A 17,202-nucleotide genomic window follows, 5' to 3' on the forward strand; every position below is an offset into this window, starting at 1 on the left:
AGGAGTTGATGAACTTACTCTTCTACCCTTTTTTTAAAAAATTGATCGAGACAAAAAAAGGCAACCCTCAATATGTAATAATGATGTCTCATTTTGTTTCATGGGGAATAATGAAAAGTAAAAATATATTGTGTAGAGTAATGTGTAACTTTTTGAGAAATGCTAGGGGTACAGCAGCCCAAGTACAGTAGCTGCGTACAGATCCATTTTGCGCCTATCTTGGGTCCCACAAAGATGATCGGAGCCGCTCATTTTGTTCAGAATATGTTGTTTAAGGTCCTTGTAAAAAATCATCTCAATCCGATATCGGTAAGAGTGTTTACGAATCATACAACTTTTCTTCAGAATTTGGCCCGAAAGAAAATACCATACCATATCTTATATCCAAGAAAAAAAAATCATGAATCACCCTAGTAGCTGCTTGTCTAGTGTGACAATTTCATTGCCCCGTCTCCGACCTCCCGTCGCCAAACCGAGCAGGTGTTTCTCGATTCAATAAGAAAATACGACGGGTTGATATTTGCTTCCCCGTTTTACCCCACTCTCCCCCATTATTGTAACTAATATTTTTTGGTTACATATCTATTTATGTAGTTTCATTTGTTTAATTACAATATAGTAACAGTAAAATACCAAGTAACGACTTTGTTTTTAAATTTTATCTTTTTAACCCGCATCACTCTATCAACATTATGTCTTTTCGTTGAAAGTTGAAACCCTCTCAAGAGACTTAAGGCCTTGTTTCAGAACATTTTTAAAAAAAATAAGTACTTATTTCACATTTTCAAACTTAAAAATAATGTAAATGAAAAATAAATTTTCAATTTTTTTTGCAACGTATTAAAAATCTCAATGAAATCTATCAAATAAGATCCAAACAGAACGGCGATAGGAGACTATAAATATGACTTCCACGACTCCGATCTACTCCATTTCAATTCCTGCCAATTCCTTTGTATACGGAGTACTATTTTTTTTAGAGTTTAAATTCTGTCCACCTAAGGTAGAATTCAAAGATTTCCATCATTGACATTTGTGGGCCTCATCGTGTGCTTATTGTAGTAATACAAACCGTTCATTTTATAGAGACAAAGTAGTACATCCATACCAAAAACTAGCTTGATTGAACATCGATAGATATATAAAAAATTAAATATTGATTTGTAAAATGAAAAATTAATAAGTTTAAATTAAATTGTCTATGACCGTCATTTTGATGTACCAAAGTTTCCATTTTTATGTATCTATTGATGTTTGATTAAGTGATTTTTTTCACAGACATACTACTATGCGGGCTCGATAACATAAATAATTTAAATTATTACTATGAATTCACGGTTGGGCCACAACCAGTGGTGGAAAGTGGAAACCGTGGAATTTCCAGCTAGCCCAAAAGAATTATTAAACTCTTCTTTTGAACAGCAGAAATCACTCCCCATCTATTTCGCCAGCCATCACTCCCCGCCATTTCTTCATCCAAAAACCATGGACCTCCTTCCACACCCTACAACTCTCTCAAACCACAACACACACACCCAAAACAGCTCTCTCTCTCTCTCTCTCTCTCTCTCTCTCTCCAACCGTCATCCCCATGCCCATGTAACCAACCTCCATTCTTGTTTCATTACCACGTCCCAAACAAAACATACCCAAATCAAATCTGGAATCACCATTCACAATCCTAAACTGAAAATTTTGCCTCGGCTTTGTGCCATGGTTAATCACCATTGGACAAGCACAAACTCAATCCATTCTTTGAGTACTTTGTGCTGTCTTCTTGAGTGATTTTCCCTCTTCACATATTTTACACATTCGTAGATTTTACACCAGTCGGGGAAATGATTCTGACGAGCAGAGCTGGTGTTAATAATGCCTTTTGGGTTATGAAATTGCTATTCTTTCTGATTCTCCTTTCGGGGTTTTTCCCATGTGCTTGGTGTGCCGATGGAGATGACGACAGCCAATCCAGTAATGCTGCAATGTCGCCCTTTGTTACGGCGCTTATATACAGCCAGATATCCAATTTCACCTCCGTATTTAACAAAGACATCACCGAAAATTTGGGCTTTTGCATAAAGGATGTGTGAGTATTTTATTTTTTGTATAAGATATAAAGGAAATAATAATGTCTTCATATGGATGCCATCTATCGATTAATTTTTTTCGTAAAGTGTCTTGCTTTATTGAATGTTTCTCAATCTATTTCTTGTGTTGTTTACGAAGAAAGAAAATGTTCGCGGTTTTGCAGGGATGCTGATTGGAATGGAGCGTTTAATTTTTCGAACAATTTGGATTTTGTGACCAATTGCGTTAAGCAAATAAAAGGTAGTATTTTTTTCACTTTGTATTGTATTTATTTCAAGTTCATCTTATAGCACCAAAAGATGGTTTAGAATGTCAAATACATATGATAGCATGTTATTGTGGAAAAACCGTTGAGTTTTTCTTATCAAACTACTCAATGAAAATAAATGAAAGAATCACACCTTTGATTTCAGCTACATAACTAACAAGAAAATGGTATTTACCCCTTTTCCAATTCTGTTGCTACTCCCGGAAATGTTTGCAATGACTAATTCCAATAAAAGCAAGCGGGAACAGAGCCAATGGCGGTTAAGTGTGCAGCACAATAAAGAGCTTAATTAATGGGGTCTTTGAACGTTCCAATTCTCCTCCATATGAGTTGTCTATTCATGTTCTCATCTTGTGCGACTATAGGAGATGTTACACGGCGACTATGTACTGCAGCAGAAATAAAGTTCTACTTCAATAGCTTCTTGGAGAGGGGGTCGTCGAATGCTCAGTTTTTACGGCCAAACAAGAACTGCAACTTGACCTCTTGGGTTCCAGGTTGTGAGTCGGGGTGGGCTTCAACAGTTGCTCCAAATGTGAAGGTTGAGCTCAAGAACTCAAAGGATATACCAGAGCGGACTCTTGACAGTCAGCCATGTTGTGAGGGCTTCTTTTGCCCTCAGGGTATTACTTGCATGATTCGTAAGTCTACTTCTAATGTCTCCATCATTGGTGCTTGTATTTATCTCTGGCACATGTTTAGTTGTTTTTTTTAACAGACACATGTTTAGGTTCACTTGAGTTGAAATACTTATAATTTTGGTGCTACCTATTTGCTATTTGTTGTTTATTCGCCATCAATAATGTGGTGACTGGTGAGAATTGGTTTTAAGTGTTCCAGAGTGAACTACAATCTTGTATTCGATTACTTTCAAAAACTTGATCTAAGAATTCTTACGTTAAGGATAATGAGGCTCAACCAGTTTTGATTGATATATTTTTTTTATTCTTCCATGTACTAGTTAATGCCAAAAAACTTGAGCTGAGGCCCGAGAGTTATATTGACTAAATGAGGCTGAAGAGTCTGTAGATAAGTGAAAGCAACTGTAGTGTCAAGTTTTCTCAGGATTTATCATTTTACACGATATACGTGGTAAAAAGATAAGACCGATAATCTCAGCAAAATAAGAATTATGTTGCTTCCTAGATAAAAGTGTTAGGCATGCTCATCAGAAGAAATTTCTAAATCATCCTCTGGACTTCTATCGTTATATCATTTTTTTTTTTACATGTATGTATATCTTCCGTATAGTCATTGACATCTCAAGCTTGTTCTTAACACATTGTCTGTTACTTTTGTCATTGAAGCTTGTCCCTTAGGTTCCTATTGCCCAATTTCGAAGCTCAACAAAACTACCGGCATATGTGATCCGTGAGTTCATTCTCTAAGCTAAAAAGATGTCTTTCTCGTTACTTTCACCATCAAAATTTCCTTAGTATCACCTGTTTGTTATGGCTTATATGGTCCACTAATACATGCACTGGTAGAGAAAATCTGCAGATACAATTACCAACTTCCTCCTGGAAAAGTAAATCATACCTGTGGTGGAGCAGATACTTGGGCTGATGTTACTAGTAGCAGCGAGATGTTTTGTTCAGCAGGATCTTACTGTCCAAGTACTACCCAAAAGATTTCATGCAGTAGTGGGTATTGAATTTATATCCCAAAACTCATCACTTGTCTATCACTCTATCTGTTTACAGCTCAAAGTCTCAAATACTTGCTGCATGTTTCACCAAGTGTCATCTGAATAAGTCTATGTTGGCCATGAATTTGACAATGTATTTGATGCCTGCCATCTGCATCTGCTTATGATTTTTTCTTTGGTCATTCCAGACACTATTGCCGGATGGGGTCTACAGCAGAAACAAGTAAGTAATTCCCTTTCTTCTTTTTTTGGGGACATACGGACAAGTATTGTTGCTTGTAAAACACATTTATTCGCATTGCTGCTATACACTTGTTTGGCGTTTGTTTTGCCACTATTATAATTACACCACTAGGTTTCTTAAGTAGGAGACTTTAGAATGTTGAAAAATCAAACAGAAATAGAATTTAGGTTGGTTCAAAGTAATTCAAAAAATCCAGCGTAGTTTGCTTGAATTGGTTTGAGCTAATGTTTACAACCATGAACTCAGAGTGCGAGAATTAATTATTGGCAAGCTTGAATAACGTAGCTCCACGTAAACAGCAGGCTAATTAAAGATACGTAGGGCTTGAGTCTAGACAGAAAACCAGAGTATTTCTCCTCCTTACAAAAGCGCCACTGTTCGGTTGAAGTGGTTACACAATGAGGCATAAATGTGTGACAGATTAATGGTCATTAGCAAGCATGGCCAGGTATTTGACTTTTCCTTCTGTCTTATCAACATCTTGTGTCCAGAAGTGCACCATTTGTAAGTGGCGTTCTTTGTTCATAACTTAATTGTTAAATTAACAATGGCTGTCATCGGCCTACTTAGGTCATGATGATAGCTGGATTACCTACACGTCCTAGAATCCCCATGGAAAGCTCCACGAAGTAGAGCTCCAAGGAGAAAGTCTACTAACAAACTATTTACACAACATGTTTGTGGCATTGTCTCATTGCTGAGTTACAATATTTCACTGGCCACCAAATCAGAAAGTTATTTACGAACTATTTCTTGGTATAACCATCAGAATAGAGGAGCACTTCTCAGAGTTCATTAAATACTAATGCAATGCCTTCTTCGATTTAGTTCCCTGGTTATTGAGACAAATGGGAGGCATTGCAAGATATTGATGGTTTGGTGATGGAAAGCTTGCACAAACTTATAGCGTGCTTAATAGATTATAGTTCTAGATTGATTTGTTGTGACGTCTCTAAATTGTTGCCAAGTAATAGGATGAATAATATTCCGTATTTATTTTCAAGGATAAGGTACAATTACAACTGTTGGTCCATGTAGATTTGTTTCTGCCAATAACAATAATTGGCCTTTTTGTTCACACATTCTGCATGCCTACTTTAGGATGCTGCAACTTTTAGTTTGCTTGATAACAATTTTTGCATTGTATTCTAACCTCTTCCTTGCGACTTTTGACTTTGCAGCATGTTTCAAGTTGAGTACCTGCAATGCAAATACAGCAAATCAAAACATCCATGCATATGGGATCATTCTTATTGTAAGTGTTTGATTATAGTACAACCTGAAAAGGTTGATATTTGTTAAATTTGACCTCAGCTTTGGTTCTACTACTGCTGTAGGATGATTTGAGTTGATTATAATGATATCCCCCTTGTCAATGTAGGCTGCGCTGAGTATTGTACTCCTCATTATTTATAATTTCTCCGACCAAATCATCAGTACTCGGTATAAAAGGCTGGCGAAATCCAGGGAAGCGGCAGCAAGAAGTGCGCGCGAAACTGCACAAGCGAGAGAAAGGTGGAAGTCAGCGAAGAATGTTGCCAAAAAGCGCGCAGTGGGTTTGCAGCAACAATTATCTCGCACATTTTCACGGAAGACAACTTCTAAACAATCAGATCAACTCAAGTTACCAGGTCATGCTGTATTACCACCAATGGTCCCCAGTAATCCAAGTTCAGCTCAGCAATCATCTCCTGCTCCAAAAGTAAACAAAAAGGAACCCAGCAATCTCACAAAGATGTTGCATTCCCTCGATGATCACCCAGAGAGTAATGAGGGGTTTAATCTGGAGATTGGTGATAGAAATATCAAAAAGCAAATGCCTAAGCAGGCTAAACAGTTGCATACAAAGAGCCAAATATTTAAGTATGCGTACGGTCAACTTGAGAAGGAGAAAGCTCAGGAGCAGAAGAATAAGAATTTGACTTTCTCGGGAATAATATCTATGGCAACTGATGATGAAATCAGGACGAGGCTTCCAATTGAGATTGCTTTCAAGGATCTAACCCTTACGCTGAAAGGGAAGAAGAAACATCTAATGAGGAGCATTACAGGGAAATTTATGCCCGGTCGAGTTTCTGCTGTCATGGGCCCATCGGGAGCTGGGAAAACGACGTTTCTTTCTGCTTTGGCAGGAAAGGTTGCTGGGTGCACTATGTCAGGTTCAATTCTTATAAACGGGAAAGTCGATTCCATTCACTCATATAAGAAAATTATTGGTTTTGTCCCACAAGATGATGTTGTACATGGAAACTTGACAGTGGAGGAGAACCTCCGGTTCAGTGCTAGGTGCAGGTATGTGATGTTCAGCTCTTCACATAATTTAATTGCAAGTAATAATGGTGCAGTAGTTCTAATTATTTCTACTGGTAATGTTGAAATTTTCTCTCCATCACACAATGTGTTGGCATATCTGAACTCTGCTCCAAAGCTTGTTTCAGGCCTAATGTTTGGTTCCTTGCCATTTCTTCTTTATCCACTATAACTTTGAGTTTTGTTTGGTTTTCACTCTTTCTTTCTTTTTCTTTTTCTTTTTTTGTTTCAAAATGCTGATTGTCCTTGGGTTTTTTTCCCGGTTCTGAAATAATGGAGATTGGCTGCTGACTTGCCGAAAGCTGATAAGGTTCTGGTTGTTGAAAGAGTTATTGAGTGCTTAGGGCTGCAGGGTGTGAGGGATTCCTTGGTTGGAACTGTAGAGAAGAGAGGAATTTCTGGAGGCCAGAGGAAGCGAGTAAATGTTGGGCTAGAAATGGTCATGGAACCTTCACTTTTGATCTTGGATGAGCCTACATCTGGTTTGGACAGTTCCTCTTCCAATTTGCTTCTTAGAGCTCTTCGACGTGAAGCTCTTGAAGGGGTAAACATCTGCATGGTTGTTCACCAACCTAGGTATGTTCTCTAATAGTTGCATTGCTATGTCTCAATGGAGGGTATAGTGTCTAAAAGCATGAGTTGAAACAGGAAATTTACATGACTTTTGTTTGCTTTCGGTTTTGTTGCAACTTTTGTTGATTTTGGCCATCGGGACTGGGAGCGTAATGAAGGTAATCTTCACATCACTAGCAGCCATACGTGAAAAGTGAAGAGAACCATATGGCAACTGGACACAAGGAATTTACGTGTTTCAGCAATTCCCATAGGTTTACACTTCGTGGTTACCTTGGCATGACAAATAGAGCCAATATTAACTGCTATTAGGAGTGGAGAACTCACCAGAAACCCAATCGCGTTTTGACATAGGGATCCACCTTAAGCTCCATAGCAGCATCCTAAAATTCCCTGTTGGGGTACTAATATAGAACCTTGATTCCATAATTCCTTTTGAGCTGGGCCATCGTGAAGGAAGTGTTGTCGGGTAAAGGCCACTCCAGTAAACGCCTCTATGACCCCTTCATCTTCCCAATCGCTTGGTTTATAGAATCCAGCTTTAAGACTGGAGTAACTTGGCAATCTATTATGGCAACTAGTATTTGGATTTTGTGTGCACTCTAGAAGCAAGCCCTTTAATCATCATATCCTAGCAAAAGAACAAATAGTGATGATTTTGTTATTGGAAACTCCATTATCACCATAACTAAGCAAGTTTTTAGCCATCTTTTTCCCTGTTACACTGGGACTAAAGATTTGAAACTGCTACAAAAGAGGAAAACTTGATGGAGAAGTACATTTAGTTTATAATATCAGTATCCAGAAATATATACTGTAGTCAAAATCAATACTGGTGAATTCCTGCATGAATTAGATGGGCAGTCGGCATGACTTACTGAGGGTCTATTTTTAAAAGGATTTGTTTGAGTGATCAAGATGAAGAACAAGCTGAGATTAATGTTTGATGAACAAGAATTGATCATACAATCTATCTCACAGATTAATGTGGATTCATCGGATAACAGTTTCCATCTTCTTTCCATTTGTCATATTTGTTTGATACTAACTCAAGTAAAATAGTAGTCAAGAGACTCAGGACTCAGGTGTGTATTTTTTCCACATATAACTTATTAATTACAGTTTATTCTTTTATGCCTCAGCTACGCACTGTTCAAGATGTTTGATGACTTAGTACTTCTTGCCAAAGGTGGTCTTACTGTGTACCATGGATCTGTAAAAAAGGTGGAAGAATACTTCACGGGCCTTGGAATTACTGTGCCAGAACGTGTTAATCCTCCAGACCACTTCATTGACATTTTGGAGGGTATAGTTAAACCTGGCACTGGGGTGACTGTTCAACAGCTTCCTGTCAGGTGGATGCTTCATAATGGTTACCCAGTACCCCCAGATATGATGCATTTTTGTGATCAAATTGAAGCATCATCAAGGGGAACAAATTCAAATCCTGATGTGGCTTCTGAACAATCTTTTGCTGGAGACTTATGGCAGGATATGATGTTCAATGTTGAGTGTAAGCGAGATAGTCTAGAGCACAATTTCTTAAAAACCCACGACTTATCTAACCGAGTTACTCCTGGTGTGATGCGCCAGTATAGATATTTCCTCGGAAGGTATAACTATATAACTATCTCTCTTTTAATTACATCTCATTTTCAAAACTTTCTCCATTCTCATTTGCATTAATTTAGAATCATTTGCAAGCTGTTGATGTGCTAGCTTCGGAAAGAATCAACGAGAGTGAGCAATCTCATGGTTACATAGACATTCACAACTTTATATAAAAAGGTGTAGCTACGTAATGGTACTTTTTTGGTCATTAGGTATTGCTAAAGAAGCACAGACACAGCTGAGAAGGTGGCGTCTTGTAGGCTTGTGGGGACACCAACATCCGAAGCTCCCCATCAAGTATCAGACACTAGTCGAACTTGTGTTACAAAGCATGACGTGAAGTGTCACACACTTATCCAAATCTTCGTCTCTAATAGATATCAAGGTCAAATATGTGTTTCTAAGTTGTAGGCTCTCCAAATTCTACCAAGGCCGTGTCCTGTTATGAATGTTGGGTAACTTTGTCTCTTGACGGGCAATACTAGACGAGACTAAAACAATACACAATGATGCAATAACATAACTTGACCAATAAAATGCCCCAGGCCTACTGCTACAGCCATATTCAGCAATTCACAAATTTATTTTGATGACACCAACTATTGAAACCAAATAAGACAATAAATTTGCCCCGTAACTTTTGAAACTGAAAACAGGATCCAAACTAACCCAACCTCTGCTACATGTGAATTCCATGTGCATTTTTCATCTTTCCAGGTTCTGCATCACTATTTCCTCAAGCTATATGTTATATTTTGTGAATTTGTTTCTTCATAGTGAGAAATGGTTATATTCTTCAGGGTTGGCAAGCAGAGACTAAGAGAAGCTAAAATACAAGCAGCAGATTATCTGATCCTATTACTTGCTGGAGCAGCATTAGGAACTCTTGCTAAAGTGAGCGATGAAACATTTGGCGCTCTCGGTTATACGTATACCGTGATTGCTATTTGTAAGTTGGAAAATCATGATTTGGAAGCTTTATATCATATTCCTGTTCCTCTTGAATTATACTTGATTTATTTCGTGGTAATGGATTTGAATCTTTTTTCCATTTTATGGGTAGCAAGATTAAATCATGTAATGTTGCCGTGTATATTATACACTTGCAACGACTCTGAAGATGCTAGTATTGTGCAATATTGAGTGGAATATTTTGTTTCGTCGTACCGTATACCACTTACTCATCATCGTATTCTTACTGAGTTGCAGCGCTCCTGTGCAAGATAGCAGCCTTGAGATCTTTTTCACTGGACAAAATACATTACTGGAGAGAGAGTTCATCGGGCATGAGCAGTCTAGCTTATTTTCTCTCCAAGGACACAATAGACCATTTCAACACAGTCGTCAAGCCTTTGGTCTATCTTTCCATGTTCTATTTCTTCAACAACCCCAGATCCTCCTTTCAAGACAATTACGCAGTTTTGCTCTGCCTTGTATACTGTGTGACTGGCATGGCCTACGTATTTGCCCTCTTGCTCGAACCTAGTCCAGCCCAACTGGTACGTATTACAAGGTCATAATGGTAAATATATACACAGTTAATTGATGGGAGTACTACTGGATTTTCCATTGTTGTTTATGATGAGCCACTTCATTTGCTCCTGCAGTGGTGTGTTCTTCTTCCGGTTGTTTTGACTCTTATCGCGAACCAGGATAAAGATACTGCAGTTGCAAAATATGTAGGAAACTTTTCCTACCCAAAGTGGGCTTTAGAAGCTTTTGTCATTGCAAATGCTGAAAGGTAACCTAACTGGCTTTTCTTTCTTGCTGCAATTTTTTTTATGTTACATGAATAGAGTGATGTACAAATGGTTTTCTTATTTTTGGTAAGTATGATGCACACATGTTGCACCCTCTTCCACGTACACCATTGCTTGTTGAACGATCAAGCTTGATTAATATCAGGTTTTCGGAAGGGATTCTACATGATATTTGCACAACATGCAATTATTTTACCCTTCTGGGAAAATCACTATTTGGGTGCTTGGGTAACCGCTCATTACATAGAAGCTGGGGTATTCCGGAAAAATATCTAAAAACGTAGGAGTATATTCTAAGACACCTTACATCTGCTAGAAGACTGTTTGGAAGGTAGCTAAAATACCTATGACCTGTGGGAATTTGGATGCTTCAATATGGCTCTGCTTACTGAAATGGTTGCCGTAGAATTCCGAAACATCCAACCATTCGGTCCTAGCAATGTGTTGCAACTGCCAATGAATACATTCTCTGTCAGTCCAATAAAGAGATTCAATGAGGAAAATCGATCCAAAGGTGTTACACGCCATTAAAAAGTGCATGTGACGTATTTTGGTTTGGTTTTGGTGCTGTCCAAAGTCCAGGTCCTGAATCACCTCATCAAACTGGAGAATTCGATGTACTTTTCCCACTACGGATCATGATATAGATGAGTTAATTAACAGGGTATTTGGTGAAAAGCGCGGCCTCTGCCCTTAACAATTTTTTAGTTTTAATTGCCTTGTAGTAGATTTAAGTCTGCTAAAATTTTAGTTTCATTTCAGGTACTCGGGGGTGTGGCTTATAACGCGGTGTGGTTCATTGATGGAAAGTGGCTACGATCTTGACAATTGGACTCGCTGTCTGATTTTCCTCGTACTCAGTGGTGTACTTAGTCGTTTCATAGCTTTCTTTTGTATGTTGACCTTCCAAAAGAAGTGATCACCTCTTCTCTTCACGATCTTAATAACAATTTTGATGTGTACAAAAATAGAAAGTTTAGTTGTGATTATCCATGTATCATAGTAGCTCGATTTTCATTCCAAGTATTTAGAGTTACGGTAACCTTTCAGCAGTGAGGATGGAATGGAACAACAGAGAATCATGCATCTGAACTGACAGAACTGTTACTGAATGGTTTTACTATATACTCCTAATTTTAGGAGATCATTGACTTCCATTGTGGAGAGAGAGAGAGAGAGAGAGAGAGATGAACTTTGCGTCATAGCCATATCTCATTCTGGGACAGTAGTGGGAATTAGTCTGGAAAATAAGTGACATATCTTCTTGGAAACTAGTCTAATTCTTGTGAAAAAATGAGGAGAAAAAGCGGATGTGAAATTATTGTTTCCAATATTTAGCTCTCTCAAGTGAGAATCATTTATCTTCAAGTTTTCAACCCTTAGATTTGCCAATAAATGGTAGTACCATAATAACAGCGGTTCCAACTTTAGACTATTGGTAGATATGGCTGTAAAAAAGGGTGAGATAGCAGATTTATAAAAAAGAAAAGAAAAGAAAATGAGTAAAATAAGAAAGGGGAGCCATTTCTCATCATATCTCACATTTTTTTTGTGAGATTGGCTGAAAAGGGGAGTAACCTATCAAAAAAAATTTATTCTTGTACTTTTCTCACCACAGTACTCGATCCAAATGAGTAAGTTGGCTAGAGACTACAATTTTTTCGTTTTTTCTCCCATGAAATCATTCAATTCAAAGGGGCCGTTAGATTTGAACCAGAGGGTAATTTAATTAAAGAATAAAATTTTTGTTGATGTAGAGAGCATATATTAACCTAATGCTGGTAACTCAAATTAAACTAGAATACAACTTGATAATCAACACCAAAGCGGAGTTAAAGCCAAATGTTCAAGAAATTAGAGGGTTTTTTATTCGTTCTCCCCCGACGTTAAGGTTGTATAGAATACCTTCCATCATTTTAGAACAAAAATGGAGGATCAACTTAGAGTATTTACACGCATATTCATATACTTTTTCCTCCTTAATTAATTGGTTTAAATATTAGTCTTGTACTTCATGCCTGCCTTGGTGCCTTCATCACAATCCAAAAATACTGAATTATAAGTGAGTAAGCTTGCCAATGCCACCCCAGAGGAAGCATGGGAGGGAGTTGTAAGATGTTGGATTTGGTGGTTGGGGACCAATTAAGGTGTGACAGGTGCCAGCTAATGAAAGGCAGCTAAATGCACGTGCAAACACCCTTTCTTTGTGTTTAGATGATCAACAAACACCCTTTGTGTATATATATATATATCCATATTTTAACCAAACCAAATCATAGGTGGGTAATTTATTCATAAATAAAAAATGAAAGATGGGATCTCAATTACTAATACGGATGTAGAGCACTCGTATGTTGCAAAAATACAAAGACAATTTTAATCAAAACCTCATTGTTTATCAAGCCGTATCAAAACGTGTTTAACTCAAAATAAATGTGTTGCGATTTTATGTCGTTAGTTATCTTGATTTCATGATGTAGTCAATATTCTCGACGTACTCTAAAACTCAAACTCTCCTGATTATCCAAACGAGCCCAAAAAGAGCCCACAGACGAATTCAATAGGACCAGTAAGTTTATTTACTTACTTTGGAGAATATATGGAGCGTATCTGACGCATATAAATATCTGTACTCATAATTATAGACGTACGCAACACAAAATTAGGAGAAATACTAAGAGAACTAAGTTTTCTCCAAAATGAGTCTTCTTTTTTTATTTTCATTTAAATCAAAATACGTATCTCCCTGCCTACATTCGTAAAATCAACCACCACCACATGATTTTTGTACTCCATGAATTTAGTGTATTAAAATTTCATTCATAGAATAAAATCAACATATTCATACAGATATATACGCGTATAGATACCGGCCGGTAGGCTGAGGTGCATGGTGGTGCTTTTGAGTGGCCACCAACTAGCTGTCTCCATATCCACCTCCTCCTCCTTTGCGCTTAATTTGGTGGCCCAGCCTTCATGTGCTCCCCCCCCATCTCCGACATTTTTGTGCTTGTGTTTGGCTTTCTTCCACGAAGCTTCTCTCCCAACCTTTTTCAAAGAAACCCTAATATTGTATACACTTCAAAATCTTCTGAGGAGCTGTAAGAGAGGGATCGAGTAACCGATTGCTTGTACTTGGCGAAAAATTAAAGGAGTTACAAATGTGTTCAATTATGGGTTATTAGGTCTTTAAAATCATATCAAACGAGTTTCAATCAAACTAGTGTAAATTAACGAACCTCAATATTTGTTTACATATTTCAATAACGAGCCAATCGCATATGAACATAGAAAACTCGAACATGTTCAATTCAAATTAACTTTCTACCTTCATGCCATCTCTCTTGAATAGCATCTCTCTTGGATAGCGACTCGTATCTCTACTCATTTGAGCATTGATGCTTCTGACTGTGTGCGCAACAGAGAAGGGCCCATCTCTCTCTCTCTCTCTCTCTCTCTCTCTCTCTCTCTCTCTCTCTCATAATGTAAGCATTAGCTGTTGGCAATAATTTTAGAATGGGGTGTCCAACCCAGAATCTCACCCTTCGCACAACCAAATACAGCAAACAATTGTCTCCCCCGGTGGTATTCCACTAAAACTTTTAGAAAAAGTCTGATTTTGTCTATTTTTTTCATGTTTGTTTGTTTTGCGCCGATTTTTTTTTTTTTTTTGAATTTTTGATTCGTCTTGGAAAAGTAAAAAAGATTTACTTTTACTCAAATATTTTGAATAAGGACCACTTTTAAGTAAAAAAACAAATCAAAAAGTCAAAAAAAAATTTGGCGCAAAAATGAACAAACACGAAAAAAATTCAAATAAAGAACAAAACCAAAAAAAGTGAAAAAAGTGAAAATGTGTCAGTAGTGAACAATATATATATCTATATCCACACTTCCTTTAACACTCCCTCTATCTATATCCACACTTCCTTTTTGACATCTTGCTATCTTTTTTTTGAGCAAAGAGAATACCACATATATAATGAGAATAGAATTAATAGTAGATCTTGCATTTCACCTAAATACCCTTTATGCATGCGCTTTTTCAAACATGAAAGGTCAATGTTGTAAACTCGCATACAAGTATAAACAAAAAGAGCGTGACAATTAATCACGGAAAGCCATTAACATTTACCTTGGACAGTCCACCATATCACTAAATCACGCCATAATTAAGCATTCAATGGGGGTTCGTTAACCAATTCTTCTTGGCTTGTAAAGCATAACTCGCTCTCCTGTACCTACTGTGACAGAATGAATCAACACAAAGTAAGTAAATGAATTTTTAATATTCGAATCTCAAGTCTCTAATTCTGTTACCCAACTGTATCCTCATTTCAACCGGCATCAACATATGAACATCATAAGCACACATCCATAACCACCGAATATCATCTTACATCTCATATGTAAAGGAAGTTGACACCCTTGTTAAAAGGTTGAATTGGATTTGGGTAGTGTAAATTCTTTTAACATGTGACAAGAAAAATAGAAAGCTTTAACGCAACAAATATCAGCAAATTAGAACCACCATAGTACAAAAGTATCAACTATCGATTTCGAGAGAAGGATGAACCTTGTTTTTTACTCCTTCCACCCATCTCCTATGCGGTCAAACCATATGTATCTCCTCTCCCATAGCATGTGACTTATTATCTCCTGCATGTGTATGGTACGGTATGGTCAATTTGTCTGAAAGTACAGATATCAGGACTTATCCCCATAAATGGAGGAAAAAACGTCAATGTGCCTACATGGCAGAACAAGTGGTACAGTTTGTACACATTTTGGTACCATGACGAATTTTGTGCCAAAAAACGTGGTTAGATAACAGCTTTGAGTCTCGTCTCACATCATCAGAACACGTGATCTTCAACCACGCTTCTTGGCAAACTAGACGATATATTAACGGTAGGTGGCTGATAATGAACTTTCAACTAAAAGTGCACTTTGGTTTGTGTACTATTAAAACCTCACTTTCTTGCGCATCATCATCGAAGTCATCATTCTAGTTGAATGCAAGATGAACCAAAAGAAGAATTTAACCAACAATGCTTTACCCTTGCTCTCCACTCTCACTCTCCTACTCCCCCTCTCTCTCGAACTCCAATTATTTTACAATATCCATTCCACATGTACTCAATTTACAATTATAAGTGGGCATTGCACTATGCCCAAGAAGCTTATCCCATGCTTGTTTCATATCTTATCCATTCCACTCTCAACTTGTGGGGTCTTTATTTTTATTGTTTTCTTATGTTGAAAAAACTTCGAAATATCACTGACCTAATTTAATATTCAAAAACAATGTGATGCATGTTCGTACAATTTCGTATAGAGATGACATACAAGGAGGAAAGAAAAGTACACACACTTAAAATATCACATGAACACTTAAACTCTCCCCTTAGCTACATATCATGTCAACCATTTAATGTTCTAAAAAAATCACTCATATATATGTATATCCGTCTCTTTCACTTTCATATGCATCACAAAAATTCAATACCCCTTTCTCTCTCTCTGTCTCTCATGAAGACCATTAAGGCAAAATTCCTAAAGGTATGCCTTAACAAGTGGCAAAAGATGGGGAGTAGAGTCATACCTTCTGCAGCTGGTTGTGACTGCTGCCGCCAATGGGCCTTGTGGCCTTCCAAGCAAGAAGACAAGTGTATTCCAAGCGATGTTCCGAAGGGTCACTTAGTAGTATACGTAGGCGAAGATTACACGAGGTACGTGATCAATATCACCTTACTCAAGCACCCACTCTTCAAGGCACTGTTGGATCAAGCCCAGGAAGAATATGACTTCACTGCAGCCTCAAAACTCTGCATCCCTTGTGATGAGAACATCTTCCTTAGTGTTGTTCGGTGTGCCGCATCTCCGCAGGATCGTAGAATCTCTTTGTGCCTGTGAAGGGTTATTCATGGAGAAGTTTTGATAAAATTCATTTTACAATGTTTTTATCCTAAATTAGGTAACAATATGTGTAGCCTTGACCTGTTGTATAATTGTCTCATTGCAGTACGTCTATTATCAATGTACTTCAATCCGAAGAGAAGGAATGATAATTCTACTCATTTCTTATCGATGCTGCTGGCATCAAATCCTTTGTCGTTCTCCTGTCTCATTTTGTCTTATGTCCTCTCTAGGACTATGATTTTGATCGACAGAAAGGGGATTCGCTCCATTCTACTAGGAAAAATTGTGTCACGGATGTAAACTGAGCAAGTTTGTCAGATCTCCTAACCCATTGGAAAAAAACGTTAATTCAACAAAGACATAATTCCAATTAAATGTTGCTGCCTGAATCCTTCCTTTTGTCCCACTTTAGCTACAAAACTATACCAAAAGGCCTTGTTTGTGACTCGACTAATACTGAAGGGATATACATTCCCATAGGATCAGTAATCCTATAGGATTAAGAGTAGGACATTACTAATATCACATACCTAAAGTGTACATCCCACGTTTTGGGGGACATCAAATCTGACGTTTAGTCCTAGCCACCTGCTCTAGCTTAAAACCAAATATCTGGTTCCCTTGAATTTATAGTCCAATCCAATGCTTTAATCCGGACATACAAACAGGGCCTGTGTCAAATCCTGAACAATGAACTAGCTGAACAGTCCTGGAATTTTTTTTTCATAGATTCAAGAATCAGATAACCTAGTCCTCCTATAAAAGAGATCAAGCAGTGGAG

At 37.6% G+C, this 17,202-nt stretch overlaps 2 protein-coding genes across 2 annotated transcripts; both read left to right on the forward strand.

Annotated features, from left to right (window-relative positions):
* Window positions 1–1,494: 1,494 nt before the first annotated feature.
* LOC131324732 (putative white-brown complex homolog protein 30) lies at window positions 1,495–11,490 on the forward strand. The gene is made up of 14 exons (XM_058356827.1): window positions 1,495–2,083; window positions 2,249–2,325; window positions 2,719–2,994; window positions 3,661–3,724; window positions 3,854–4,000; window positions 4,190–4,224; window positions 5,427–5,500; window positions 5,627–6,537; window positions 6,835–7,131; window positions 8,271–8,741; window positions 9,540–9,688; window positions 9,949–10,238; window positions 10,347–10,480; window positions 11,262–11,490. Exons 1-14 carry the CDS (start codon window positions 1,839–1,841, stop codon window positions 11,416–11,418), a joined length of 3,327 nt encoding a protein of 1,108 aa, XP_058212810.1. The 5' UTR covers window positions 1,495–1,838; the 3' UTR covers window positions 11,419–11,490.
* A 4,357-nt stretch (window positions 11,491–15,847) lies between these two features.
* On the forward strand, window positions 15,848–16,606 carry LOC131324733 (uncharacterized). Its single transcript, XM_058356828.1, has one exon. It carries the CDS (start codon window positions 15,960–15,962, stop codon window positions 16,413–16,415), a length of 456 nt encoding a protein of 151 aa, XP_058212811.1. The 5' UTR covers window positions 15,848–15,959; the 3' UTR covers window positions 16,416–16,606.
* The last annotated feature ends 596 nt before the right edge of the window (window positions 16,607–17,202 follow it).

The sequence above is a fragment of the Rhododendron vialii genome, chromosome 4a (assembly GCF_030253575.1).
Source record: "Rhododendron vialii isolate Sample 1 chromosome 4a, ASM3025357v1".
Taxonomy (NCBI): domain Eukaryota; kingdom Viridiplantae; phylum Streptophyta; class Magnoliopsida; order Ericales; family Ericaceae; genus Rhododendron; species Rhododendron vialii.

Coding starts and splice junctions, on each gene's coding strand:
- LOC131324732 (XM_058356827.1), top strand. CDS start 1,839: ATGATTCTGACGAGCAGAGCTGGTGTTAATAATGCCTTTTGGGTTATG. Junction 7,132..8,270: donor ATGGTTGTTCACCAACCTAG/GTATGTTCTCTA, acceptor TTTATGCCTCAG/CTACGCACTGTTCAAGATGT. Junction 9,689..9,948: donor GTATACCGTGATTGCTATTT/GTAAGTTGGAAA, acceptor ACTGAGTTGCAG/CGCTCCTGTGCAAGATAGCA.
- LOC131324733 (XM_058356828.1), top strand. CDS start 15,960: ATGTATATCCGTCTCTTTCACTTTCATATGCATCACAAAAATTCAATA.